At 50.4% G+C, this 27,948-nt stretch overlaps 2 protein-coding genes across 2 annotated transcripts in view; both read right to left on the bottom strand.

Moving 5' to 3' along the window:
• Positions 1 to 8,991, bottom strand: part of RFFL (ring finger and FYVE like domain containing E3 ubiquitin protein ligase) — a 54,050-nt gene extending 45,059 nt beyond the window's left edge. Inside the window, exon 1 of the mRNA XM_074975021.1 lies at positions 8,906 to 8,991. The gene's annotated coding sequence lies outside the window, so the exon portion shown is untranslated. The remainder of the gene's footprint in view (positions 1 to 8,905) is intronic.
• Positions 8,992 to 12,046: 3,055 nt separating this feature from the next.
• Positions 12,047 to 24,899, bottom strand: RAD51D (RAD51 paralog D). Its single transcript, XM_074975022.1, has 11 exons — positions 24,770 to 24,899; positions 23,280 to 23,437; positions 22,054 to 22,115; positions 21,529 to 21,647; positions 20,584 to 20,665; positions 19,813 to 19,947; positions 19,121 to 19,216; positions 18,751 to 18,841; positions 17,330 to 17,400; positions 14,966 to 15,133; positions 12,047 to 13,912 (listed from the first exon to the last, which is right to left on the bottom strand). The coding sequence occupies exons 2-11, from the start codon at positions 23,359 to 23,361 to the stop codon at positions 13,829 to 13,831; spliced, it is 990 nt and encodes a 329-aa protein (XP_074831123.1). The 5' UTR covers positions 23,362 to 23,437; positions 24,770 to 24,899; the 3' UTR covers positions 12,047 to 13,828.
• Positions 24,900 to 27,948: the final 3,049 nt, after the last annotated feature.

The following is a 27,948-nucleotide window of genomic DNA, read 5'->3' as shown; positions in this document are numbered from 1 at the left end:
ACACCATTTCTGCAAAATCATCCAATATGTCCTACACATTGCCCAAAGTCACAGTTCTTCATAGCAGGATGCAATTAATGGCCCTGCATTCTTGCATCACAGCTACCCCCACAGTGAATTTCCCTACTCCAAATTGATCCCCAACTGATCACTAGCAATCACCAATTGCTTTTCCACGGTCAGTGCAGCTCTCATTTTGGTGTCACTCTGCTGGAGGGCTTGGGAAAGCTACACACACACAAACACACCTAGGAATGTGGCCTTGCACATCCAAAAATTCTGCAGACACTGCGAGTCATCCCATACCTGCATAACAATGTGATCCCAACAGTCAGTGCTTGTTTCTCAGGTTCCGAACCAGCACTCCACCTCTGCAGCTGCTCTGTGAATCCAACAACCACCTTGAATTGTTTCTATGTCCCACAGCAACCTAACCTCCAAGGAGTCATCATGTTCCCTGTAGCTCCTCTGGCAGCTCTGCAAATACCGCAGGATCAGGCGCGCCATGCTTGCAAGGCTCATCACAACAATGCAGAGCTTTGCAGGATCCATCCTTCTCACACAGATGGAGTGGGTTGTGGGGCTTTTGAAAAGAGGCACGAAACATTATGGGATGGAGATAACATTATGGGTTAGAGAAAACTGCACCATGTTTCCAGTCAGCCCTGTATGCATGCATCCAATGAAGTGAGCTGTAGCTCACGAAAGCTCATGCTCAAATAAATTGGTTAGTCTCTAAGGTGCCACAAGTACTCCTTTTCTTTTTGCGAATACAGACTAACATGGCTGTTACTCTGAAAGGAGTGTCCTGTGGACGTGTAAAAGTGATTTATTATTGTGGCGGCTGTACATCAACGTAAACTTAGGTTGACTTAATTTTGTAGTGTAAACTTGTGCTTACTTATGGTAACAGAGGTCCCTGTGCACAAAAATGATATGAAATAGCAACACAGAACAGAAGCTGACTGACCTGATAAGGAAACAAGTGATCACATACAACACCTGACAAGTTTTTCAATTTCTTTAAAAACTACAAGGCATGAACTACGCAAATATCAGTCTCCAGTTTGAAGAACCTGAATTTTGAATTGCAGCATTCTGTGAATTAAAAAATATAAGAATTATCTTCCTCAATTTCTAGGTTTTTGATTATAAAGTGGGAAGGGACATTTAAAACAAAGCTTTATTTGAATCATAAAATAAACTGTTTCCAAAAATATTTTGCAATGCCTGTATAATGGCCTCAAGAGAGTCAGTAATTTAGACAACTATGCTACTAGCAGCCACAAAAGCTACATTTTAGAGCAAGCCCTGCTTTGGAACAATTGAAACTTTCTCCAGTGCAAAGTCCACACACAGGCAGCAGTGTTTCCCTGCAAGCATCTAACAGTTTCATTATTGTTTAATCACCCCACCCCCCAAAACACCCTCCAACCATCTATTAGGCTTCACATTTCACCCGTCTCTGCAATTAGCCTAGAATGTCAGGCACATATGGGAAGAGTTTCCTGGATTCACATGAGAAAAAATGCTATTTGTCTAAACACAGAAGCCATTCATCTTCCTATAATTATAGAGATACTGATCATTCTAAAAAAAATTATTTCAGGACTCCAGGACCCATTTGTGCTAAAAATTACAAAACCAGGTACCTGTGAAGATCCCATTAGAGATGTGATGAATAAAAGTAGCTCACTGCAACTAGTTAAAGGACAAAGGGTCCACCAATCCAACTCTCCTCACGGGGACCACAGCAGAGTTACCAAAGTTGTTTTGTATCAGAATGCACTAGTTGCAAGGTACAATGCAGCTTTAACTTGCTACCGACCACCCCTCCCATCCAAAGAATTCCATTGCTCAGTGCCTTGCCTGAGCCACAGCTAGCTAAAGAGAAAAAAGTTCCAAAGGAATATTGACGTGAATGTGTAAGAAAACTATGAATGCATGATGCAAGCCTACAAAACATATCATCATTGCACATAAACCGAAAGCACTATAAATAACCTCTCATTAGCAAATGTTTACAGTGGGTGATTTTAACAACCACAAAACTGACTGAACGGTATGGTACGAAGAAGCGATTTACTGATACCATAGAATGACTGCTTTTAGAGCAGATTGTTTTGACCCTGACAAGGGACAATATCGACATAAGCTTGATCTACACCAGGAGTCGGCAACCTTTCAGAAGTGGTGTACTGAGTCTTCATTTATTCACTTTAATTTAAGGTTTTGCGTGCCAGTAATACATTTTAATGTTTTTTAGAAGGTGTCTCTCTCTATAAGTCTATTTATTATATAACTAAAACTATTATCATATGTAAAGTAAACAAGGTTTTCAAAATGTTTAAGAAGCTTCATTTAAAATTAAATTAAAATGCTGATCTTACGCCGCCAGCCTGCTGCCAGCCTGGGATTCCGTTCACCTAAGCCGGCAGCGGGCTGAGCGGGGCCTGCGACCAGGACCACCCCGGCTGACAAGGGGCTGGCAGCCAGAACCCCAGACCAGTAGCGGGCTGAGCGGGGCCAGCAGCCGGGACCCCAGACCGGCAGTGGGCCGAGCGGCTCAGCCCGCTGCCGGTCTGGGATCCCAGCCCTGCCCACATAGAGTGGGTACCTACCTTCTCCCTGGTTCTCGCCCATTCTCTTCCTCTCTCTCTGCACTGAGCTGAGGGTGGGAGTGCACTGAGCACAGAGCTGGGGGTGAAGGAGTAGGCTGGAGGTTGGGGTGTTGGGCCTGGCCAAGAGCTAGAATGACAGAGGGGGCTCAGGGTTGGGGCAGGAGGTTTGGGTGTGGAGTGCTTACCTGGGCAGCTCCCATTTGGTGCAAGGGGTGCAGGTGGGAATGTGTGTGTGTGTGGGGGGGGGGTGCGGGAACTCCCATTTGGTGCTCAGAGTGGGGGTGCAAGAGTCAGGACATGGGGTGTGGCGGGTGCAGGAGTCATAGCAGAGGGCTGGGGGCATGTGAGGGGGTGCAGGAATCAGGGCATGGGGTGTGGGGGGGCTGGGTCTGTGGGGGGGGGCTGGAGTCAGGGCTAGGAGTGTGTGAGGGGGGTGCTGGGATCAAGGCAGAGGGCTGGGGGTGTGGGCTAGGGTCATGCGGGTGCTCCCAGCCCCCTGCCCAGAGTGGCTCAAGACAGGGGGCTGGAGGGGACATGCCCTGATTCCACACCCTGTCCCCAAGGCCCTGTCCCCAACTCTTCTCCACCTCCTCCCCAAAGCAGCTTCTCCCCCTCTGTTGCAAGGGCCATCAGCTGATGGGCGGCAGGGAGGGAGAGGAGGAGGGGCAGCAACCCAGCACGCTGGGGGAAGAGGCGGGGGAGGAGGGAGCTTGCCTGCCCTGCAGCAGTAGCCAGCAGGACTAACCTTCTTCACCCTGCCCCCACGGGGGGCGGGGGGGGGGGGGGCCGGCCAGGGCAGGCAGGATTTTTAATGGCACACTGCTGCCTGCCGGGGTCCCAGGGGTTCAGTAGCGGGCTGAGCGGGGCTCGCAGCTGGGACCCGGCAGGCAGCAGCGTGCCATTAAAAATCGGCTCACGTGCCGTGTTTGGCACGCGTGCCATAGGTTGCCGACCCCTGATCTACACATACAAGTTGCACTAGTGCACCTAAGGGTGTGATGTTGCACTAATGTAGTTAAATCAATGCATTTTTGTGTGTGAGCACTCTTACATAGGTTAAAACCCAACTTACATAGTTTAGCTCTTGGGGCAAGCTAAACAAATGAAGGCATACCAATTCCTATTCAAACCTTACCTGACATAGGAAGTCAGTGTGGCTTTACCAAAAAAGGAAATCTAATTAGTATTCTAGAGCAAATTGAGAAACTCAAGTGCAGGAAATTACTAGGTACTCAATAGATATTGGGAGATCCTGAAAAGGATGCATCCTGTCTCTAAAACATGGGTGGGCAAACTACGGCCCGGGAGCCACATCCAGCCCTTCAAACATTTTAATCCGGCCCTCGAGCTCTCGCCGGGGAGCAGGGTCGGGGGCTTGCCCCGCTCTGCGCATGCTGTGGCTCCACGCGGCTCCTGGAAACAGCGGCATGTCCCCCCTCCGACTCCTACAGGTAGCGTCAGCTAGGGGACTCCACACGCTGCCCCTGCCCTCCCCCTCTGGAGCCCTCACCCCCTCCTGCACCCCAACCCCCAATTTCGTGAGCATTCATGGCCCTCCATACCATTTCCATACCCAGATATGGCCCTCAGGCCAAAAAGTTTGCCCACCCCTGCTCTAAAAGCAACAATTGTTTCTAAAGACTTGAAAGTCACTAATGTGGAAATGTATCTTCTAGAAAAAAAAGCCTTGAGGAGTTTCCAGGAATTACAGATTGATCAGCCTCACCTCCAGTTTAGAGAAACTGAGTAAGTCTAACCAGATACCTCAGAGAAAGGTGTATGATCCCCACAGTAGACAGCTGTAGGATAGCCTGCCTCGACATGAGGTTTCACCATGATCTCTATAGAGACTAGTTTAAGGCCTGAAACATTAGATTTAATATTCCTTCCAAAATATGTAGGCACTGAACAAACATTTAAATCAGTCCCTGCCCCCAAAGAATTTACAGTCTAGGTCAGCGGTGGGCAAACTGGCCCGAGGGCCACATCAGGGTATGGAAATTGTATGGCGGGCCATGAATGCTCACAGTTCCCAGTCAATGGGAGCTGCGGGGCCGGCGCTTGGGGCAGGGGCAGCGTGCGGAGCCCCCAGGCTGCCTGTATGCGTAGGAGCCGGAGGGAGGACATGCCGCTGCTTCCGGGAGCCGTGCAGAGCCACGGCACGTGTGGAGCAAGGCAAACCCCGGACTCCGCTCCCCGTCGGTAGCTCGAGGGCCAGATTAAAACGTCTGAAGGGCTGGATGCGGCCCCCAGGCTGTAGTTTGCCCACCCCGGACTAGGTTATAAGTAAATGAAACCAACAAACTTGGTGGGTTGAATTACAAGGCTACAGTATTACAAGTAATCAGTACATCTTTAGCTATGAAAATTAAAAGCACGTACTTCCAAAGCCAACAACAAAGACAGGGAATACAGCTTTGGGATGGGGAAGGGAGGAAGGAATTAGATTGACAAAATAAATGCATCTAGTATGCTAACAAGCCCCAGATAGTTTAAAGATATTATTGCGTGGCTTTCTGCCTTAATTTTATTTTTAATCCTGCAAGCATAGGAAGAAAGGGTACGAGGACACTCCATTCAAAGGGCATAACTCTTGTGGAAACCTGTGGAAGTCTATTTCACCTCAGTAAAGGCATGGGTAAATAAACATTTATCCACAGACATAAATTACAGTGGAAGATATCTTTGCTTTCATTAAAGTCTGATTAATACTGACAGAGGAAATGCCCAAACCCCTCTGCTCTATAGTTAGACAGTTTCCCAACCACTCACAGGATGCATCCTGAAGCAGCCAGCACTGGCCAGTGTAGTAGACAAGAGAATGGATTTAGGTGGATCAATTTGTTTCATTGGACCCAGTTGTTCCATTAAAGCCAGTTATGTTTATCCATAGGGCAGCTTGCTGATATAACCACAAATCCTTCTCACCACCAACATTGTGAACACAGAAGTTGTTATAGGGACATAGTATTCTGAATATGAGAGAAGGGAGGGTCTAGAACAGTGGTTCTCAACCCACGGCCCAATCAGCACAGAGCTGCGGCCCATGTGACATTTTCAGGGACGTACAGGTAGAGTATATTGCAGGTGGGCTAAACAGTGGCTCATGAGTCGCATGCAGCTCTTTCACAGTCGAAGTGCGGCTCCTGGAGCTCCCCGAGCACCCCACCCATTCTCCACCTTCAAGACTGGGCAAGGCGGGAGCTCGGGGCTTCTGCTCTGCGGCAGTGTGGTAAGACATGGGGCTTCTGCCGGGAGGGGGTTAAGGACTTTAGCCCTCGGGGGGAGCATCGGGACAGAAGCCCCACAGCCCAGCAGGTGCCGCCCCATAGGGCAGGTTGTGTGTGTCTTGCGGCTCTCAAACTTCTGAAGATTATTGTATGCAGCTTGGAGGTTCAGTAAGTTTGGCCACTCCTGGTATATTGTGTTGTGTGTGGATGAGGCCCACCAAATACAGAGAGCTGCATGTGTATCCCACAATGGTAAATAGGTTGAGGACCACTGATCTAGAACATACAGGAAATAATATAAAAATATTGTTTGAACACAGATAGTTCACCCCCACTACTCTTCTGCTAATACTTATATGGGTTCAATTTATTTGGAACTGGCAAAATAAAATGGTACTAGTGAAAATTATGACACTGAGTAAATTTCAAACAAAACCAAAAAGGATTACTGTAGCCATCTATGCCATATCAATTTGCAGTTAGTACAGCTAGTGTAAGAAAAAGAAACCCCACTGCCTTCAAACCTGCAGAAAGATAATCCTAAATAAAAAATTACTTTACTTTCCAATCACCAGCGTAATGAAAGGGAGTGCTGAAACTAGAGAAGTATTTCCCTTAGTCCAGTTCCTTATTGATCCAGTCAAGCGAGAAAGACCGAGTAACACAACTTAATACACCATAGCATTATAGTTCTCTAAAGAGAACATCTAATTAAGAATTGCACAACGTGCTCTAGGACATAACATATACATATTCTGTGAAAAAAAAAATTAGTGGCAATGCAGAGTCTTAGTAAACAATACATAAATGACACACGCTTCCATATCTCTTGGCAGATTAAACATCACCTTGCACACTACTAGAATCTGTGAACTGTAAAGCTAAATTCTTGTAGCTAGCTAAATTCTTATGTCATGCTTAACTCTACAGTATTGGCTTGCCTTCTGCTATCATAAATATACATTAGATTAAGATACATGAACTGTTATGAAGTGCAAGAGTCCTTCCATTAACGTTCAAAACGTGTAAAGTACTTGCAGGTGCTTCCTTCCCCGCCCACCAAGTGCCTAATCTGTACAAATTCAGACTGGACTATGTGTAAGTGAGTTTTCAATGTGAGACACTTATTTACAATTAATCATAATACTGCAATGTTTGTTAGAAGCCTACCTTGCCAAGGCATGTCATTACTTCCCCAGCAACACTTTGTCTAGCTTACAGGAAAAAGCCTCTGAAGAACAGGCAAACTACCTTTACTTTTCACCTGGCTCACAGATAATGCCCCTTTGCCTTCCTGTTACATTTCCATCGTTATTTACACTTTGTTAAGATAAATATTTAATTTTTGCCTGATTTTGTTTATGACATAAAAACAGGAAGGGTATTTCCACTATACGGGTAAAGTTATTCATTGAGAAACTAGTTTGGCTCCATCACATCAAGAAAACAGCATCCTGGTGCCACTGGCATTGTACCAAATGAGCAAGGACTTTGGACGTGATAAAATGCACATGACAGCAAACAGTTAAGGCAAAATAACAACACTTGACACTTCCACAGCACTCTACTGTCTGGCAGCATTTACACATAGTAGCTAACTGAGCCTCACAACCCTCTGCCAGGGGGTTCAGTGTCACTGTGGCCGTTGGACAAATGGGGAAAGCAAGGCACACAGAGAGGGAAGGGGACTTACCTGCCAGCACACTGCAGCCAGGGTTTGAAATACAGCAGCTCCTAACTCCCAGTCCCCACAATCTCAGGCTTTACCCACAAGACTTTGTTAAGGGGCTCCCCAACCCTTCACCAACCCCTCCGCAGCAATACAGCCCCCTTCGCCTCACCCCCTGCCCAAGAGAGAACAAAGCCCAATGACCCCCCAACACCTCCCCCACACACCTCTCTCCTACCCCCCCGGGGCAGCCCCCACAACCCGAGCAGCCCCCCCACCTCTCTCCTGCCCCCCCAACCCCAGGCAGCCCCCCCCCACCTCTCTCCTGCCCCCCCAACCCCAGGCAGCCCCCCCCCACCTCTCTCCTGCCCCCCCAACCCCGGACAGCCCATCCCTCCCTCCTGCTCCCCCCAAAACCCCGGGCAGCCCCCTCCGCCTCTCTCCTGCCCCCCCCAAAACCCCGGGCAGCCCCCCCGCCTCTCTCCCGCCCCCCCAACCCCGGGCAGCCCCCCCGCCTCTTTCCTGACCCCTCCTCCTGCCTCCCCCAACCCCAGGCAGCCCATCCCTCCCTCCTACTCCCCCCAAAACCCCAGGCAGCCCCCCCACCTTTCTCTTGCCCCCCCAACCCCAGGCAGCCCCCCCCCGCCTCCCCCAACCCCGGGCAGTCCGTCGCTCCCCCAAAACCCCACGCAGCCCCCCCGTCTCTCTCCCACTCCCCCAAAACCCCAGGCAGCCCCTCTGCCTCTCTCCCGCCCCCACAAAACCCCAGGCAGCCCCCCCGCCTCTCTCTTGCCCCCCCAACCCCAGGCAGCCCCCCATCCTGTCCCCCCTCCTCTCTTCTGCCCCCCCAACCCCGGGCAGCCCCCCCCGCCTGTCTCCTGACCCCCGCCCCTCCTGCCTTCCCCAACCCCGGGCCGCCCATCCCTCCCTCTTGCCCTCCCAAGCCCGGGCAGCCCCCCCGCCCCCCCCAAAACCCCGGGCAGCCCCCCCGCCTCTCTCCTCCCCCACCCACCCACCCACCCCAGGCAGCCCCCCCGCCTCTCTCCTGCCCCCCCCACCCCAGGCAGCCCGTCCTTCCCTCCTGCTCCCCCCAACCCCGGGCAGCCCCCCCCGCCTGTCTCCTGACCCCCGCCCCTCCTGCCTTCCCCAACCCCGGGCCGCCCATCCCTCCCTCTTGCCCTCCCAAGCCCGGGCAGCCCCCCCGCCCCCCCAAAACCCCGGGCAGCCCCCCCGCCTCTCTCCTCCCCCACCCACCCCCACCCCCACCCCAGGCAGCCCCCCCGCCTCTCTCCTGCCCCCCCCACCCCAAGCAGCCCGTCCTTCCCTCCTGCTCCCCCCAACCCCGGGCAGCCCCCGCCTCTCTCCTGACCCCCCGTCCCCCTCACCTGCTCTGCCCCTCGCTGCCGGGAGGGGGTGTCTCTGGTATCACCCGGCCCGGGCCGTCCCCTCCGGCGAGGGCGGGGGCGGGGGGAGGGGAAGGGCGCTGGCGCCTGCACCGAACCTCCCCCTCCGCACCGCGCGGCGGCGGCGCTATGACAACTCCCCACCCCGGCGGCCGCCAGCCAAAGAGACGTGGGCCAGAGCGGTAGAAGCCAGCGAGAGGAGGGCTAGAGCGGCCTCTCGGCCCTGCCAGCCGGCGCCGCCACAGCGACCGCTGGTGGGGAGGCGGGGCAGCGCAACTCAGGCTGGGAGTGGTGCTTAGACCATGAGGGCGGACATAACTAGTCCCTGGGAAACACGGTTCGAATCCCGCCCGAGGCAGGGGCGGGTCCCCTCACCTAGCTAGCAAGTGTGAAAAATCAGGAATTCTTTCAGGGAGTGGGGTAGAGTTGCTTATATAAAATAAAGCCCCTAATATTGGAACATCTGGTCACCCTATCTTCACCCCACTACAGAGCCTGGTGCCAGGGTCCCCTCACCTTGTAAATCCCACCCTTGGACTCCAAGAGCAAATCCCCAGGCCCAACCTAGCTGGAGCTTCATAACCCTGGGCAGGGCCCTGTTTCAGGATCAAATCTGAATGGCCCCAGGCAGAGTCCAGGTTCCAGCATCATCCCGTGAAGCAGGGCCTGGATCTAACATCTGACGCCCCTGACCCATGGGACATGGACCTGGGTTCAAACCTTTACCCCAAGCAAGAGCTGGCTTAAGGTTTGAATCCCTGCATGGGACTCAACTGGGGGAATAAATCTGAACCCAAGACCAGCCCTGCTGGGGGTTCAGATCCTGGCCGGAGTCACAGGGGCTCTTCCTTCTCTTTGATGCATTGAGTTCCACTGCGATTACTGTTTCTGGCTTTTTGGGGGCAAAGAGTGAGATCATGTCTGCTCTGGGTGCATATTAAAAATCCCTGGCCACTTTGCGGTTTTCCTCTGACTTGCAGCTGCATGCACATATCACAGTGGTGGAGTGCTATTGAGTCCTCCCTACAAAAAGGTACTGTCAAGTACATGCAAGATAATCTCACTTCTATGAGATATTTGACCATCTTGTTTGCCCTAGCAACCTCCAGCCATAGCAGCTCCCATCAGATTTGTTTCAGTTGATAGGGATGTCTCAATGCATTTTTCACTCTGTTTTCAATTTCATCTCCTGCATTTGGAAAACTATCTAAGGTGCCTTATCTCCCTCTGTACAAGGAACACACTGCATAGCTTGCATTAGAACAGGGCTGGGTGTGGGCACCAAGATGATTAGCCAGATTCTCATGATATTTAGGACACAAGCCATGTTCAACCATGATTTCATTATAAATGTAGGGAAAGTCAACTTTGGTTGGAAGTCATGCTTTGCCACACAGCTCTGGCTGCTGAATCCAAGATCCTGCCTCTTGCACTGGCCCCTACCTTTCAGCTGAAGGCAAGACCCTATAACCATAAAATCACTGATAAAACAATACATGCCACTTATATCACACTTTGCCTGTTCAAAGTGCTTGAAATGCAGCCAGAAGACTCAAGACATTATCTCTGTCATGAAACACGCCCCCGTTATTTACCTTACAGCCAACACCAGGAAGGTAGGAACTGCCCCACTCTAAGCGATGGTCTGTCTAGTCCAGTATTCTGCTGTCAGCAGCAGCCTGTCTCTGTTGCTTCAGAGGAAGGCATAAAACACCAAATCGGCTCTGTACGCTGATCCAGGAAGGACATTTCTTCCTGACCCCTTCTGGTGAGCAGCTTATTCCCTGAAGTGTAAGGATTGATAGCTTGTAGCAGTATAGCTCGGCTTTATGCAGTTTAAGCCTTCTCTGCTTAGCAATTTCCTCCAAACCTTTTGCATCACAGCTCCATGATTGTGAAACATACTCTGAGAACTAGCAGTTGCTTTGAGTTTCTTCTTCATTTCCTTGCTTCTGAATATTTGCATATGTTCTACCCCAGTTGGGGGCATGAGATGAGTCACTACAGTTATCCATAGTGTGGGGAAGCTGTGAAATCAAACTATTGCAACAGGGCTTGGGGCATTTGGAAGAAGGAGACAGGAAAGGAAGGACAGAACTCTTCCAATCTCCCCTTGCCTCTCTGCCTACTTCCCACCCACTCACTCAAAATAGCCACCCTGACATTTGGAGGCGGTCTTTCATAGAGCTCCTCATGTCCACCCCTCCGTTCTCCCCCTATCTCCCACCACACATCCCCTACTTCCCAACCCACTCGTTCCCCACAGTCCACGTTCTCCAGTTGTGGAACCTTCTTTCACTGACCTTGCTCCAGCTAGCTAGAGTTCTCTCCCCTCCTCCTTCCCTTCCACCAAGTCACTGCACCTCTTCCTATCTCACCTCTGAAGCTTTCCTCTGACTGGCACTTGTGGTGACTAGAGAGAGCACAGCAATTGCCCAGAAACAAATTGTTTTTTGCCTCTGGAGACGTTTCCATCTCTGCCCTAATGACTTGGACACTCCTGGAAAATGTGTGCACTGAATCCGAGAAGACTCAAAGTACGCAGAAGAGAACACACAAAACGTCATTAAGGCAAGGTTAAAGTTGCAGGCACATGTCAATGGTTTAATACTGAGGCTTTCAAAGCCACCTTAGGGCTCTGGATGCCCAATGGCCATTCAAATTGCTTAGGTAGCTTTAAAAATCTCTGGCTAAATGCAGGTTACGTAAGGTTGAGGTCAGACTCGATGATCTAATAGTCCCTTCTAGTCTTCACCTCTATGGATCTGTGATAGTATCTGGAAATTTTTATATAATTTCCCTTTCCTACTCCACCTCCCCCAATTTGTACTCCACCTTGGACTCCCAAACTAAATGGAAAAAGTAATAATGACAGATAGGAGTTTACCTGAAAGGTTTATGAACCGGTGTGTAAACACAGCTGGTACAAAAGACATAACAGGTCAAATTTGATAGTGACTTCAAGGGAGCTGAGCCAATCTGCAGCAGCAGAGAATTTGGCCCACTGTATCTCCACCAGACACGCATGACAACTATTTGCGCAGAAAAGTAAGATTGTAAGACAAAAGTCAGTTTGCAAGCTGTGTGGGACAGGGGTTGTCTTTTAGGGTTCGTATAGTGCGGGTCCTGGTGCCGGATCAATACAAATAATAATTACAAATAGCTTACAATGATGATAAACCTATTTTATTTATATCTGGTCACATGGTTCTTTGCTACTTTCCTAGACTACAGCGTTGACTTAGCTATTGTGCTTATTGTTATCTCACACAGCAATGCATACGCATTAAATTGTTGGTTGGCTGAGTTAATGGAAGGTGTTGTACACCTTCCTGTTAAATTATATCCTTGAGAGAACAGAGATCTTGGGTTCTCACAAGCACTGTAGCAACACACAGGTGACAAACAAAATCCAATGGTAGCAAAACCCAGACCTGCTGCTGCCTCCTGGGAAATTTTGAAAAACATGCAATTTAGGGCAATTAGACCGAAATCTCAGATCCGTTGTGTGTTTCTTTGCTCCTTTCATTACCAGGGACATTTGCCTGCAGACGAAAATAGAAGACCGTAAGTCCATTTGTACTCTGGGGAAATTTACAAAAACTCCTTCCTGAGTCAAACAGCAGTTTGGCTGCAGCAGTGCCAGCACGAATGGGAGCCCTGGTATAGAAAGAAGCTGGACCGGTTTACATTGCAGCATTAGCGAAAAGCAAGTCTAATCAACGTGATGGTAAATATGGATCCAGAGACCAGAGCCTTGTCTACACTAATGTTCTCACTAGTGCAAACACTGATTCAGCTAAATCAGGGGGGGTATTTTTTTGTACAGTTCCCTGAGTTCAGGCCAGGCCTTAAAGTCCATCTGTCCTCACCTGAAATCGTGATCATTTGCAGGCGCAGCAGCTGGTCTAGAATAACCTCATTAAAACAAAGTTCCTGTTTTCCACGCAAAATATTCCTTATAATAATTTTTTAAAAATGAGTCAAAGGAATACAGAAAGTGGTATCAAATACATCAGCCAAGAAGTGCATAAACACAGGACCAGATCTGCCACTGCTGTCAGTCAGGAGCAACACCCAATTTGCACCAGCTAAGGATCTGGCCCAAGATACTTATACCTTTTTCCAGCAATTCTTTATGCAATATACCAAAATACCAATACTCCCACCGACAAACTACCCATAATTACTCTGGGTAGCAAAGATGTGACCATAAAAAGCTCTGAGAACTTCTCATGTGGTTTCCCTTCAGCAGCCTGTGTCCACCCTCGTGCTGCTACAGAATAAGCAGAGCGGGACCCAGGCCTGAAGGCTGCTGTAGTGATGACCCTTTAGAGGTAGAACAGGACTAAAACTAATGGCTGCTACAGTAGATGGAATTCCAGCTCCTGAAGGTCTTGATGGTATTCTTTATTGAGGCCTCCCAGGGACCCTCACTAGAGGGCTGGAGGTTCTGGGATCAGGCAGCTATAAAAAGCCACGTTACCAACAGTCTGGTGTTTACCCAGCAAAGAATTCAGCAAAATTCCCTCTGACCTCATGACACCCTGAGACAAAGGTTCCCCTGACAATCCACAAAACCCCCAGGAAAGGGCCTGTGATTTTAATGCACTCCAGAAGAGTGCTACAGCCACACACCGCGCTTGTCCGACTCAAACGCATTCCTCTGAGCTCTCCTTGAAGCCCAAACCTCTCTTGTCCAGGATGAGGGAGTTCCTTAACTGGCGGGGACAATAGGAAACAGCCCTGTTTCTACAGTCCTTTCTTCTGGGACTCCAAGCATCTTTCCTGGCCCCCAAGATGGCTTGGCTAACGTGGTCTGGCTCTGCAGTCTTCACCTTTGCAGCTAATATTACTGCCCACAGTAAAGGCCCTTGTAATCTGCTGTTCACTTTTCACTCTCCATCAGCATCCCTCTCCGGAAGCAGCTGGGCTCTCATCCAATACCCCACAGCTTCCGATGTCCAGCTCCACCTCAATCCCAGTTGGCTGTAAGGGAAGCCAAGAGGAATTAAGCTCACATTATAGAAGGGCTTGTCTATACTGAGGCACCCAGGAAAGTTAATCCGAATTAATTGAAGGTATGAATTTGAACTGGATTAGTGAAACTGTATTAAATCCCGGTGTGAACACCCTCATTCAGAATTAAAGTGGCTTTAAGTCAGTTTATTTTAATTCACTTCCAAAAGTAAATACACACCGGGATTTAATGTGGTTTAACTAATCCATTTCAAATTCACACATTTAGTTAATTCAGATTAACTTTCCTCTATGTCCACATGTAGACAAGCCCTAAGAGTCCATAATTAAAGACACATCTGTACCTAGTATCAGTGTTACACTGTAAGCTCTTTGGGGACAGGGATCGTCTAACTATTTTATTTAGTGTCCAGTACAATATGGCTCTGATTTTGATTTGGGCTTCTGGATACTATTGCAATACAAATACACTTGACAACAATTTGGCTCAGGAAGGGAAACAGAATATAGGGCCAGATCTTCAGGTGGTATAAATCAGCATAGATCCAGTGACTTCAATGGAGTTACATGGGTTTACACCATCTTAGGGCTTGGCCCATAGTATCTAATTTGAAGCTGCAGTGAGAACAATACGATATAGTCACCCATGTCAGTAACTGACCAGGACATCTGAGCCAATGTTCTTCTTGCAAGTAGGTATATGGGATCTTTAATGACCATGCGTAGTCAGGAGTGTTTCGATGGAACAACTGAGTCAGTGTGACCCAAATTAGAAATGGAACAACTGATTTAGTATGTCTGGAATTATAAAATGGGCCATTTAGAAGCAGGGGGGGGGCGGAATACATGCACTTCCACAGTTTATAGCTTGGTTGTATTTTCTTCAAGTCCCCAAAGCCCATCACAGCGTCCTGCTGGTGACTCCTGAATGAAGCCAGAGTTCTTGCATTACTTCCCTAAGGACTCAGTCCTTGCCTGGCATCCTCTCTCTGACTTAACTCCAAGCCACCTTCTCCACGGCCATCCTCACCATTCCCAGATGGGCTCTCCGGAAAGTCTCACCTGCCGGGGCGATTTTGTTAAGGAAGCAATGCGACGGGTGCTAGCTTTTCCCCAAGTGCCTTCTCTGCTCTCTAACAGCACCCGGGTGCTGGGCACAAAACTCCAGGAGCGACCTAGGGCTGGTTTCAGGTGACCACTGCTGCCATCTCTGGTCACGTGGTTAGTCACCTGGAATGCAACAAACCAGCTTATCATTTCCAGCCAGTTATCAGCAATAATGGCTACTTCTTGCAAATGAAACACTTAGAACGTAAGAACATAACGGCCATACTGGGTCAGACCAAAGGTCCATCAAACCCAGTATCCTCTCCTCTGACAGTGGCCAATGCCAGGTGCCCCAAAGGGAATGAACAGACCGGTTATCATCAAGTGATCCATCCCCTGTCACCCAATCCCAGCTTCTGGCAAACAGAGGCTAGGGACACCACTCCTGCCCATCCTGGCTAACAGCCATTGATGGACCCATCTTCCACTAATCTATCTAGCTCCCTTTTGAACCCCATCATAGTTTTGGCCTTCACAACACCCTCTGGCAAGGACTTCCAGAGGCTGACAGTGCATTGCGTGAAAAAATACTTTCTTGTGTTTGTTTTAAACCTGATACCTATTAATTTCATTTGGGGGCCCCTTGTTCTTGTATTACGAGAAGGAGTAAATATCACTTCCTTATTTACTTCGCTATACCATTCATGATTTTATAGACCTCAATCATATCCCCCGTAGTCACCTCTTTTCCAACCTGAAAAGTCCCAGTCTTATTAATCTCTCCTCATACAGAAGCTGTTCTATACCCCTAATCATTTTTGTTGCCCTTTTCTCAACCTTTTCCAATTCCAATATCTCTCTTTCAAAATGGGGTGACCACACCTGCACACAGTATTCAAGGTGTGGGAGTACCATGGATTTATAGAGGCAGTATGATATTTTCTGTCTTATTATCTATCCCTTTCTTGATGAGGGAGCGAATGGATGCAATCAGCTGCTTCCACTGGTTTTTGTTCTTTTCCTTCCTTTGCTCCTTGTCATGACTGGCCATGCTGCCCGTCCAGTGCTTAATTTGTAATGAAAGAGGTGCCGGGGCTCAAGCAAGCTTTTTTACTTTAATAACTGATGCGGGAGGCCTAGAGGTGCCAGGGCTATGAACTGCCAAGCCTATAGGTTCCGGTGCTCAGCCCTAGGACAAATTAAGCCCTGTGCCCTTTGAAATATAACACGGTGTGGCTCTCTGTGCCTCTCCAGTGGCTATGCCATGTATACAGGTTTACAAATACGTTACGGCTTCCAAGCTTATCTTTTAGCTCAAGCAGTACCGGACAAGCTTCCCCAAGCAGGCAATTCTCCAGTCCACCACAGTCCAAATCCCTGCCTGGCCACCACTTTATGTTTTGGAAGCATAAACCTCTACTACTTGAGCTAAAGGACCAGGTCTCTTAGCTCAAAAGGATTCAATTCACAAAACCTGGTCTAGCCATTAGAGGGAGACAAAAGGCCAGTGTGTTTGCATGGGTTACACAAACTGCTGCGATAAGACCTGTGCGTTGGCTTAAAACGAATGCTGGCCCCAGACTGGCAATGAAGCAAGGAGAGGCCAACGTATAGCGGACTCCCTCATTCCTGGGGACTGCAGTCCCTCCAGGTGGTGAGTTTAACCTTGAATCTGTGATTGTTCTTCCCCCTCTGCTTCTTTGCTTGCTGCTTTATAGGTGATCAGAGCAACAGCAAAGCTGGATTCTCCCAATACATTTTAATGCCCGCTCCAGTATATTGACTATTCATGATTTCACTCTGCCAGGACCTCTCCATTCGGCACACTGATCAGGGTCACAGCACTCCTCCAGGGAGTCAAATCCTCAGTGCGAACGCCCAGCCCCAGAACCAAAGGAGGACAGAGCACAGGGGCCTTTCTAGTCACCATCCATTTATAAATGCTGTAATGCCCTGTACCTACCCAAAGACAACTGGCTCAAGGGCCACTCTGGTAACTAGCCAGACACCTAGATTACATAGGAATCTACATCAGTTGTTGCATCAGAGAGCAATGCAAACAGTCCCGTCATCTACCTGTCCTGAACTCCTCCTGGATCAATGAGTAGAACTAGCTTGTTGGCAGAGTTACTACAAGCCACCGCTTGCTCCGCTCTGTTCTCGCCATGCGGTTACATGGTGTTTGTGGAAGTGGAGCTGCAGTTCAGAGAACAGTCCCCGGCCACGGACGCTTGCAGAGTGGCAGGAGTCCTGTTGCCTGCTCCTGTCCAGCTTTGAACAGAGTCACCTCTGTCATAATCCTCTGCCCCCAAATTCTTTTCAACTCCGGATCCCCTGCTCCCAGCCCAGGAAGAGCAAGGCAAAGGCCAACGAACTCACCACCACAGCCACGTTAAGTTCTCTGGCGAGCGTCTTCAGTTCCCTGGCCAGCTGCATCATGAGGGCCAAGCCTGTGGAAGACGATACAATGGTATTTCAGGGCCGGCTTCCATCGGCAGTTTCTTAGAGACCTAGGACCCTCTCCTGAGCGAATGGATCAGGAGCAGTTTCCTCAGTCCTCCGCACTCCCACTCAGGCAGGTGACCCCGATATAATATGGGAACTTAGTGCAGTTGATACGTGCGTATTTGTCAGTCCCTGGATTTCTCATAACCAGGGATCAAATCTACCATAGGCAGCAGCAGTTCCATCTTTCCCTCCTCCAGCCCCAACACACACCCCATTAACGGGCACCCCCCTGAGCCAGGGGGACCAGTGCTAGAATAATATCGCCACCTAGCTCTTCTACGGTGCTTCTCATCCATAGATCTCAAAGTGCTTTACAAAGGAGGTCAGTAGTATTATCCCCATTTTACAGATGGGGAAACTGAGGCACAGAAAAGAGAAGCAACTTATGCAAGGTCATCCCATAAGCCAGTTGGGGAGCCGGGAACAAAACTCCTGAGTCCCAGTTGAGTGTTATATTCACTAGGCCACGATGCCTTCCCCCACTAGGCCACATGACTGTCCATGACCCATTCAACCCTTTGCCTCTCTGCTGAGACTGCCACCCGGCCCTAATTGTGATGGTGACCAGTGTGCACACTTGTCCTCTAGAAAACAGACTGCAGTCTCCTGCTTGTTGCTGGCCACCAGACAGTTGCTAGGTGACATTTTCTCCACTGACTTCCAATAACTACAGGCCAGATGGCTCAGAGGACTGGCAATGGGCAGTGGAATCCTTCACTCTTAGGCCCAATCAAATGCAGCCCAAGTCAGTAGTGACTAGAAGTTACCCTCTGGCCTATGTGAAGTGTTTTACCAGCGGCCGTCCAGTTCCCGTATCAATCACCTGCAGTATCCAGCCCCGCCAACCCCCAGCTTACTAGAAATCAGGGACAAAATCTGTAGAGGTTTTCAGCAGCCCCACAAAATTCTGATGAGTAAGAAATCAGCTAGGTGTTCAAGGTGGGAGGGAGCGAATAAGGGGGTATCTGAATGGTACATCTTTAGGTGGTCTCCAGTAAGTGTACTGTATCTGCTGCACCATTATATATAACCCCACACTGCCCTGGAATAAAACACAACAACAAAATTTTCCCCTCCCCATCCCATGGACCATGGGGGCTCAGGGATCAGACTATACTGGGGATCATCGACCGCACAGAATATCAGCTGGAAACATTGCAGGTAATTAGCGAGATCCAGAAGAAACACTGGAATTGTCTGTCCACACCATGGGCAGCTGCAGTGTTTCTTTGCTGCAGAGATCCAGTTTCGAATCCTCAAACCGTGCTCGCTCCACGGCGCCCCTCACTCACCCTCCGCCTGCCTGCCTCCAAGGAGCGGGCAAATCACAGCTGAGACAGAGTCAACCACCAGCACCTTCACCAGCCCCGAGGAGCTCAGGACCTGGGGAGCAAAGCACAGAGCAAAGTGTGAGGGCAACACACGCAGAGTGGCACCAGTAAAGCTTGTGCCAGCACAGGATGCGTGGTCACCAGCAGCTCTGGGCAGAATGAATAGATTGGAGTCCTAAGGAAGCCTGGAAATCCTGATGTCAGCAGAACAGTCCACCCCATCCTGCACATTCGGACTCATGCGAGCAGCCCCCTGGCTTCCCAGGATCAGGCCACCGCTCGGACTGGGTGGATCTTTACACAAATCACAGCAAGAAAGCCAGAGCCCCACCTGCTGGGACACGCTGCACCGCAGCTCCTGTAACACATCCAGCATTTTATAGACATCGAACACCCGGGCCACCTGAATCCTCTGCAGAGCCTCCACCTGCAGGGAGAGGAGAGCAGAAGCATCACGCAGAGACAGCTCATTCAGACCCGGCCTTACCCTCTCCATGAACCACACCAACATCCAAACCCAAAACAAAACCTTTCAAAGTCCAGGTGGCTACAATATGTTAGAACCTGGTGCCCAGCATTCTCGGCCAACACATCTACAAGCATCTTTAATCCAAGGGTCCTCATCCCTGCCCACTGCCCCCGTGTAGCAGTGCCATTATCCCCATTTTACAGGTGAAAAAACTGAGGCACAGAATGATTAAGGCCAATGTTTGGCAGCTTAAATCTATAACAAGGGACCTGAATAGGTGGCCTGATTCTCAGGAGGTGCTGGGCACCCAGAGCTCCCACTGAGCCAGGAAAAGAAGGTTTGGGGCTCATAGAGGGAGCCAGGAGAAGCCCAAGAAGACAAAAGGCTGGAGCATGGAACTGCCTGAAAGTCTATAAGAGGGAAAATTGGATTTCTGGGTATCCGCCCTGCTGGTTCCAGGGCAGGCCGCTGTCAGCGACACCAGCCGAGGAGTCACTAGCTCTGTGGCTCTCCGACTGCTCCCAGCGTCAAGTCAGTGATGCAGCCACACTGACCTGCTCCTCCTCATCCCCCGTCCTGGTCTGAGCCAGCTGGAGCAGGCGAGAGGCCGTGAACCCGCCCGTGGAGTCGACGTAGAGGACATTCTGCTTGAGGTCGTGGGACGAGCTCACGGCTATGCTGAGGCACACCTAGGAGGGAGAGCGCATGGATGGATCTCACCCCATTCCAGCCATCCTTCCTAGCGGAGGGGCTTGTTTTCATACTGAACCCCAGCACATTACACCTGAGCCAAGCTAAGGAGCGGGCTCGCTGTCTGCAAACCACTATGACGCAGCGACCGGACAGCGTAGCCCCCAGGGCCCTTCACCTCTGCTGGTCGGGAGATTGACGCAGGCCTCACCAAACAGATCCAGGCCTTTGACTCCATCCGGGCTCCTGCCATGTGCTCTAGGTAAAGCCTGGTTCACAGCCCTAAGTTTCAGACATGGTCCAAGATGAGTCAGTTTAATGCGTCTCCTTCTTTGGGCTAGTAGCTGAAGAAGATCAGTGGCCACAGGGGGTAGGATGAGTCTGGATTCTCACCATATGTCCGGCAACAGCTGTTTATCGGTCAATTGTTGTAAATATCCCCCAGTTAGCACCAGTGAGCACAGTATCAACCATCAAACAATGAAAGGTGGAATAACAAATGAGGCCCGAGCTCCCTCTTCCCTGTGGATGCTGAATGTGCCACGGGTGACGGGGTGTAGGGAGCTGCCACCTTAAATAACTGGGGCAGGGGGAGGAATTATAACATCTGCTCTGTTAGGCACAGAACGGCCCACCTGTGTCTTGCCACTGCCAGGCGCTCCTGTGAGCTCAGTCACTTCCCCAGTGTACAGGCCAGAGTCCAGCAGCTTGTCCAAGCTAAAGGAGAAACACACCACCACCACCACGAGAATTAACAATACTGAGCTAATGAAGGCTGGAAATCAGAAACCTCTGGGTATCTGTGTCTCAGATGTACTCAGCCAGCACATTCACATCCCCACGGACTCTCCCCCGACCTTCCCCTTGCTCCCCTTTCCGCTTCTGGCGAGGGAGGGCAAACGACAGCAGGGCAGGGGGAGGAACAGAGTCTGAACAGGGAATGGGGAAGCTCTGGAGCATGAAGGCAACAGGTGGGCTTCTCTGAGGGGTCGCACTCGATTGTTACAAGCAGTAGGGAAGGAGAAAGGGGGAGTGGTTGATACCCAGTATCGAACGGTTAATTTCTCTGCCTGGTCCTCACGCTCAGGGCCATCACGACTCAATGCTGTTCCGGCAGCAGTAACCATCCTCAATGGCTCAAATCGCCACCTGGGCAAATGCTGATAATGTTCTGCAACCGAATGGGATAAGACTCTCCAGCACTGATGCAGCAGCTGTGCAAGTGCACGGGGAGATTAATACATTGGCGGGGGGGTCAGAGCAAGGTTCAATTGCAGGAGTGTAGGCTGGCGGCTTGAAATAGGTGCCCGGTGCTAACATGCTAATGCTGTGGACCAGCAAAGCAGAATCTCTCTCCTCTCAAGAGGCAGCCCCGCTGATTCCAGGTGCACAAGGTCCCCAGCTCAGCCCCTGCTGGGAGGGAATCCCTGACAGATACCGCGTCAGCTCAGATCTCAGCCAAGCGGCTCGAGCTGTCTCCAGGTTGAAGCTTAAAATCCAACCTGGCTTCTGGCTGGGGAAGGGACGAACGCTTCAGCTTTAACCCTTGCCCCGCTCCCCTTCACGTGCGACGTCCTCACCTCTCACTCCCTGTGGACAGGATGGCTGTGGAGCTCTTGAGTTCCTCGTAGAGATCCGCCCCGTTGACAGGAAAAGCTGAAAACTGTGCCAGCAACACACGTCTCACGGCGACCAGGGCCTGTGGGGACAGATGGCCATCCCCAAATGGGACACTGAAGAATTCAGAGAGAGCTTTGTGACACAGACTGTCTTTGTTCTGGTTTGTACAGTACCTAGTATAATGGGTTGTGGTCCATGACTGGGGCTGCTAGGGGACTACCTCAGTACAAAGAATGACGACTTCCCCAGAGAAGGAGCTTTTGCAGATAGACGGAAGGCCCTAAGGAACATCGGGTCAGATCTACAGCTCCCAGCAGACAGACTGACTGGGGTGGGTGATGCACTGTTAGCCCACTCATGCATTAGGGTGAGGTCTCTGCAGACAGATGACCCACATCAAAGCATTTGGCTAAACATGGCTCTCGCCGGCAGGCTACAGCTTTAGCTCCCAGATTAAACATCAACACCAAGGAATCTCTTCTCACCTTGTAGGACAGGGAGCACTTCCGGGCAACTTCCTCCAGGTCCGAGGAGACAAGATCCACCACTGCAAGTAACATTCAGAGATAAGCAGCTGGAGGCCAAAATGTAACAGCCCTGAAATGCCAGGGAACTCCTTAGATACAACACAGCGGGAGGCTATTCTGCCATGTCCTCCCTGGGCCAGAAGACATAACATGCAGCTGTACACACCTACACACACACGGACACGGAGCTGCGTTAACTGAGCTCAGCCCAATGGCTAGCAGGACTCCCTGAGCAGCAGTGAATCAAAGGAGCACTCACTGAAGATGTCACAGGGCTCATCTGAGACACGTTCACTCCTGGGTTTGTAAAGGAACACAGGGTAAAAAGTGAACGGCCTTGGGGCTATCAAACCCACTGCACCGTCGGCGTTAGCTGCTCAGGAGATGCGCGGGGCTGCAACGGCAGGGAGCGCAACCCGGCAGGATCCAAATGCGTTGGCAGAGTGGCGTGGAAGCCCAAGACGGGAATAGCAGACAGCGCCTAAGTGCAGCATGACAGTGCCCCCGCAGAGCCTGGAGAGGCCCAGCAGACAACGCGTGACATCCAATCTACAAGGTGTGCCAAGTACCAAAACGCTGGGGTGCTGGACACAACGCCAAAGCCTCGGGGTGCATGTCCACGGGAATAGGATGTGTGACTGCAGCACGCGTAGACACCCCGAGCTCGCGAGCTCAGATAACTGTAGCAAGGAAGCCACGGCACACTGTACGCACCCGCCTGGGACCCCGCGTATGTTCTCGAGTGGCCGCTGCCATGGAGTCACTGCTATTGTTATTCAAGCTGGCTAGGTCAAGGCTATGCTGCGTTCACAGCGCGGATTGCAGCGCAGACATAGCCTCCGATACAGAGAGGAGACAGACACAGCTCCGTGGTGTCTGGCTGCCTTAACGGGCTGGGGCTTCAGTTACATGCCCCCTAACACTGCTGAGGAAGGCATGAGCCCCATCTCCCACCCTACTCTGCTCCAGTGAGAGAACAGAGTCCAGCAGGAGGATCTGGGAATGCTCCTTGAGCGCAATACTGAGCTCCCAGCCAGTCCCGCCCGTTGGTGCGGGAACACGGCCCCACAACACAGGCCAGCGGGCGAAAGAGCTCTGTGCCCTCCTCTGACTACTCCCTGGGGTTCGCCCAGAAGTCCAGGTGGGGGAGACCCCACTGTTGAGCCCCCAGGCTGCCCCATTACCTGTTGCAATGCTGTTGGCTTTCAGAAGCTGGATCATCTCTGCCGTGAGGCCGGGGCAGAGGCCTGCTCGGAGTATCACCATGTCCCTGTGACAGCTCCTGAAGGGAAGGGGACAGGATCTACATGTGGGGAAGCCGAGTGCCACGCAGTCCTGCACCCTGCGCAAGAGAAGAGGGTTGGTCTGTTATTCCGGGGACAAGGAAACGCCATTGCCCTTCACGCTCCGTACCACCACCTGCATCTTGGTTGCAGCGGCCCAGCTCAACGAACAAAGCCACGGCCAAGTCCCGTGGCCAGCACTGCGAGCGCTGACCACTGCAGGGCTCGCCATGCTGCACTGCACACCAGGGGCCATCTCTCGGGATCTGGGATGGACGGAATCTGTGTAGCCTGCCTCTAGATCACAGCGGGGCCTGGATCCTCAGGTCACTCACAGGTTCATGCATAATTATTATTTATTGCGCATCTTGTGCCAGCACCTAGAGGCTGTCATGAGGGATCTATTGGGCTAGGCACTGGACGCACACAATGAAAAGCCAGTCCCTGCTCCATCTTTCCAAGAGAGGTCTCCAAGCCCTTTGCGCTGGTCCCAGCATCTTTGCTTTAACACAGTGGTGGCCGGGAGTTTGGCAGGGTAGAAATCAGAGAGCCTGCGCCCGGCTCTGACATTACTAGCGAGGAACATGCATGCGCAACACCTCCAAGCTGTTTGCCAGGCGATGGCCAGACCCTTGTGACTGCAGGGGGACCTCAGGCCTGGCTGCAGGGAAACAACCAGCCCTAGGGAACCTTATTCCTAGCGTGTAGGACTGCAGGGAAACCAGCATGCCATGAGCAGGGCTCCTAGGCACTACAGTCATGCAAATAATAAAGAATCCCAGAAGAGCCTGGTGCACCGAGACCCCTTGCAGGAGCACCCAGCCGAACACGATTCTGAACACGGCATCACTCCATTCCCGTTCCAGCCACTCCCCCGACACGCACGGCTCACCATTCGCACCTCTGTCTCCAGTGCGGACCTGGAATAAGCAGCTGCGTTACGGGGCTCTGGCAGGGCTAGCCAACCGGGCACCCCCCGCCCCAAGGGCGGATCAGCCCCACGGCGAAAGGGGACGGGAGCCAGCTCAGCCCCGCAACAGCTGCAGAGCGACCATCCGCCCGCAAGCTCAGCCCCGAGCGCAGAGGGGCCAGAGGTCCCGATTTGAGAGGGCCGCTCCCGATATTCGGGGCTTTGTCTTATATAGGCACCTATTGCCCCGCCCCCAAGCCCTGTCCCAATCTGTCCCACTTGCTATCGGAGCATGCCCGGGCACCAGCGCTTAATCTGTGCCAGGGCTGAGCCCCGGCACCTCTGGGCTCGCTGCATCAGTTATGAACGTAAAAGCCTTGCTTGCACCCCGGCACCTCCTGCATGACAAATGAAGCCCTGCGGAGAACAGACCCCCTCTGACCCGCCACCGGTGAACCCCAGGGAGACACCGCTTGCTCACCTGCGCACACCATGCCCCACACAGCTCAGATCCCCAGCTCAGCTCCACAAGACTGACTCTGCCTCCACTTCCTGCTCCTCTGCCGGGTTCAGAGAGCAAACAGCAAGGCAAGGCTCAGCCCTCGCTGCCTATCTCCACCTGCTGGCTGCCTGGGGAGAGCAGCAGGAGGAAGGAAGTTCCAGCAGAAACAGGAAAACACTACCCACGTGTGCTTTCCCGAACCAGGGACTTGTGTGCAGTCCTTGCCCTTTGCCGCAAGTTTGAAATCATTGTAGAACAACAAATGTTTTGCACTTCTATAGCCCCTTCCTTCCCAGGAGCTCAAAGCAATCATATTGGAATCACTAGAGCAACTGGTAACCTCTAAGGTGACAGTGCCCCCCACTACAGTCAGATCCATACAGGGGGACCCCTGGGATCTAACGGTAGGATCAAGGCCTATAATAACTGAAAGAAGTTAGCAATAGATTCCTCCCCTTTCTCTTTTGTCAGCTGTTTACTTTAGCAGCGCTTCGTATAATCCTTTTCATTGCTCCTCCGTATAGTCAGTTGGGCCCCACGCCTGCAATGAGCTTCTGTGCACACAGGCAGGTCGGACACCTTAGTTTGCCCCCATCCTGCATGTGTTTAACTTCATTCATGTGGGCAGCCCCGTCACATGCAATGAGGCTGTGCTCGGGCATATCACTCAGCCAGAGCGTGAGCAGGACTTTAATTGTTTAGCCCAGATCCTCAGAGGTATTTAGGCACCTAACTCCGATTGAAATCTAGACCCGTAAGACCCCCTGATTTCAAGAGAAGTTGGAAGCCTAAATACCTTTGAAAGGCTGGGTCTTTCTTCCTTGCTGAAATACCCCTCACGGAGAAAGCAGAAAGAAAAACTTTTCTACACTGTTTTTAATAGCATTTTGTAAAGAATTAAAAAGAGACACCAGGGCCCCGGTTAGAAACAAACACCAGTTAACAATAATACCGCTGAGCATACATACAACACCTAGGTATCTTCAGATCATAGTGCACTAACCAGCTTGCTGTAGAAATCCCTTGTCAATAATCCAAAACTGCTCTGAATCTGATATGTGACTTAAAACAACCACAACTTTTCTATGGCTCAGTAAGACAACTGTAGAAGAGGGATGGAGGAGAAGGGAAATCCAAACCTACTCCCAGCTGGGAGTGGGTTCTAATCAGCTGTTATATAGAAGGATGTGTCCTACTTGCCGGCCAGAATTAGCACAGGTGATTGCAATTCAGTGCCTCCCTGGATCTATAAGTAGTGGGAAGGGGGGGAGTTTGTAGATTGATTGCTAAAGTAGTAGATATTGCTAGTGTTTGGTGAAGGGCTGGTTGGGGAAGAGTGTTGGTGCTGAGAGAAGGGAAGTTTTGAAAAGAAGGAGCAGCAAATGTTAATGAAGTAAACTAATATTGGGATTAGTTAGAAACTAGAGCCAGGCATAGAACTGAAGAGCAAGGCATACTAGATTACTGGTTTTTCTGAATGAATGTCCCTAAACTCCATCTCTCTTTCTGAACTAATCCCTGCTGAATGTTAGGAGCAAAAATTCATTCTTATAGTGGCTTGTATCAAGTGAGCAAGGATTGCAAGTCAGTGCTCTCTTTTCTCTTGCATAAACTGCTAATTAGGAGAGGTTCATAAAATGCAACTCTTTATTTCTGTGAGGGTCTCTAGGAAACAGTAGCTAGAATCTGCATACGAAGGCAGCAGAAATGAAACCTCTTAAAATATTCACTGTAAGGGAGCAGGCAACTTGAATGTGATAAGAAAATCGGTTACTTTCACTGACATGGCTCCTTCAGAGGAGGACTTGTAGCTTTAAACAAGTCTGTGGTCTTGTTAGTGTTAAAATTACTCCAGCAGCTTCAGGTAGCAAATCTAAAACTCTAGGTCTGCAGAGTTTTAGCTCTGAGCACTGCAACCAAATAGCTACCTGAAAGCAAAGTAGCTAAAGTCCTTGATAAGGATCCTGAGGTAGAAGTAACCAAAATGCTCTTCAGGGGTATATTGAAGCAATGTTTGATTTCTGGGCTCAGTTAATTGTTCTCTACAAATGTGCAGTGATCATTAGCTAATACTGCAAGTTCGCTGGAGGCTTTAAATACTATCATAGCTTAAGAATGGGTAAAGCTTGCTGTTGAATGACTTCTGTACAAATTCTTGATCTAATAGTCCCACCCTTGAGTCCACTAGGGCTAGAGTGTATAATCCACAAAGCAAGGAAGGGATACTTTTCCTGTGCCAAACTGGCTCTGATATGCTAACCTGCTACTGATTCTCTGAAAAGCAGGCAGGCTGGCTTCTGTGATATAGGAAGAGAAAATGAAACCAGTGTCAATTTCAGACCTGTTTAATGGCTGTCTTAACTACACTCTGAGTTGGCTTCTGAATGACCATCTGAATTAACCTCCCTTTCTAGTTCCATGGGGACAAGTGATCTTTTTAAAGAACTGACTGCTTTCTTGGAAAGTGATCCTAACCTGTGGAATGAACTGCCACAGGATCCAAGGTCTATCACAAATTTTTCCACCCTAAGGCCAAGGAGTTTTTGACCTGACTTTTTCTATCAATACCAAATACAGCACTGTGTATACTATTAAAAAAAACAACAGAGCATTCCCCTGCACACACTTCTCCCCTGCAGGGAAGGAGAGCAAACGCATGAGATGCTAGTCACTCTGCTTAATGCATGACTGGAAGATGCTCAGATACTATGCTAATGTGCATGGTATAAAATCCTACATAGACTATAACAAAGCAGGGTTTGTTTCCTTAGTGCCGTTTTGGAAATGGCTGGTGGTTAGCTCTGCTACTCGGTTTAATGTTTTGGCTGTACAGTAAGAAGTCAACTCTGAGATTCTGTGATGTGCTCAGTGGGCTAGTAAGATATCTTGCTAAAAGCTTCTCTCCCCAGATCCTGCTTATGACACACAGCCCTATTCAAACTTCTTCAAAGGTACTCAGGCCTGGGAATACTGCAGAACTGTGCTGAAAACTATGTAGCTAGGAATAAGCATAGTCCCCTTTAGCTTTCTCCTTCAGGCAGTCTTTGTCTTGCCATGAGGACGTGAGACACTTACTGGAATCCCAACTCCCTACAGAGCATGCTGACAAACAGCAGGCTGTTCCTTTGGAAACTCTCTGTCGGATCCTCTAAACTGGT

Source organism: Natator depressus, chromosome 17, assembly GCF_965152275.1.
Source record: "Natator depressus isolate rNatDep1 chromosome 17, rNatDep2.hap1, whole genome shotgun sequence".
Lineage (NCBI taxonomy): Eukaryota > Metazoa > Chordata > Testudines > Cheloniidae > Natator > Natator depressus.
This window is presented reverse-complemented; position numbering and strand designations above follow the sequence as displayed.

What these genes read in the sequence shown, in the direction of transcription:
- RAD51D (XM_074975022.1), bottom strand. Translation starts at nt 23,361, where the DNA reads ATGGTGATACTCCGAGCAGGCCTCTGCCCCGGCCTCACGGCAGAGATG. An exon ending in CTGGCAGTGGCAAGACACAG is followed by an intron (nt 19,948 to 20,583) that starts GTGGGCCGTTCT and finishes TCTCCCTCCTAG; the next exon opens with GTGTGCCTCAGCATAGCCGT. An exon ending in AACTTAACGTGGCTGTGGTG is followed by an intron (nt 15,134 to 17,329) that starts GTGAGTTCGTTG and finishes GTTGCATTCCAG; the next exon opens with GTGACTAACCACGTGACCAG.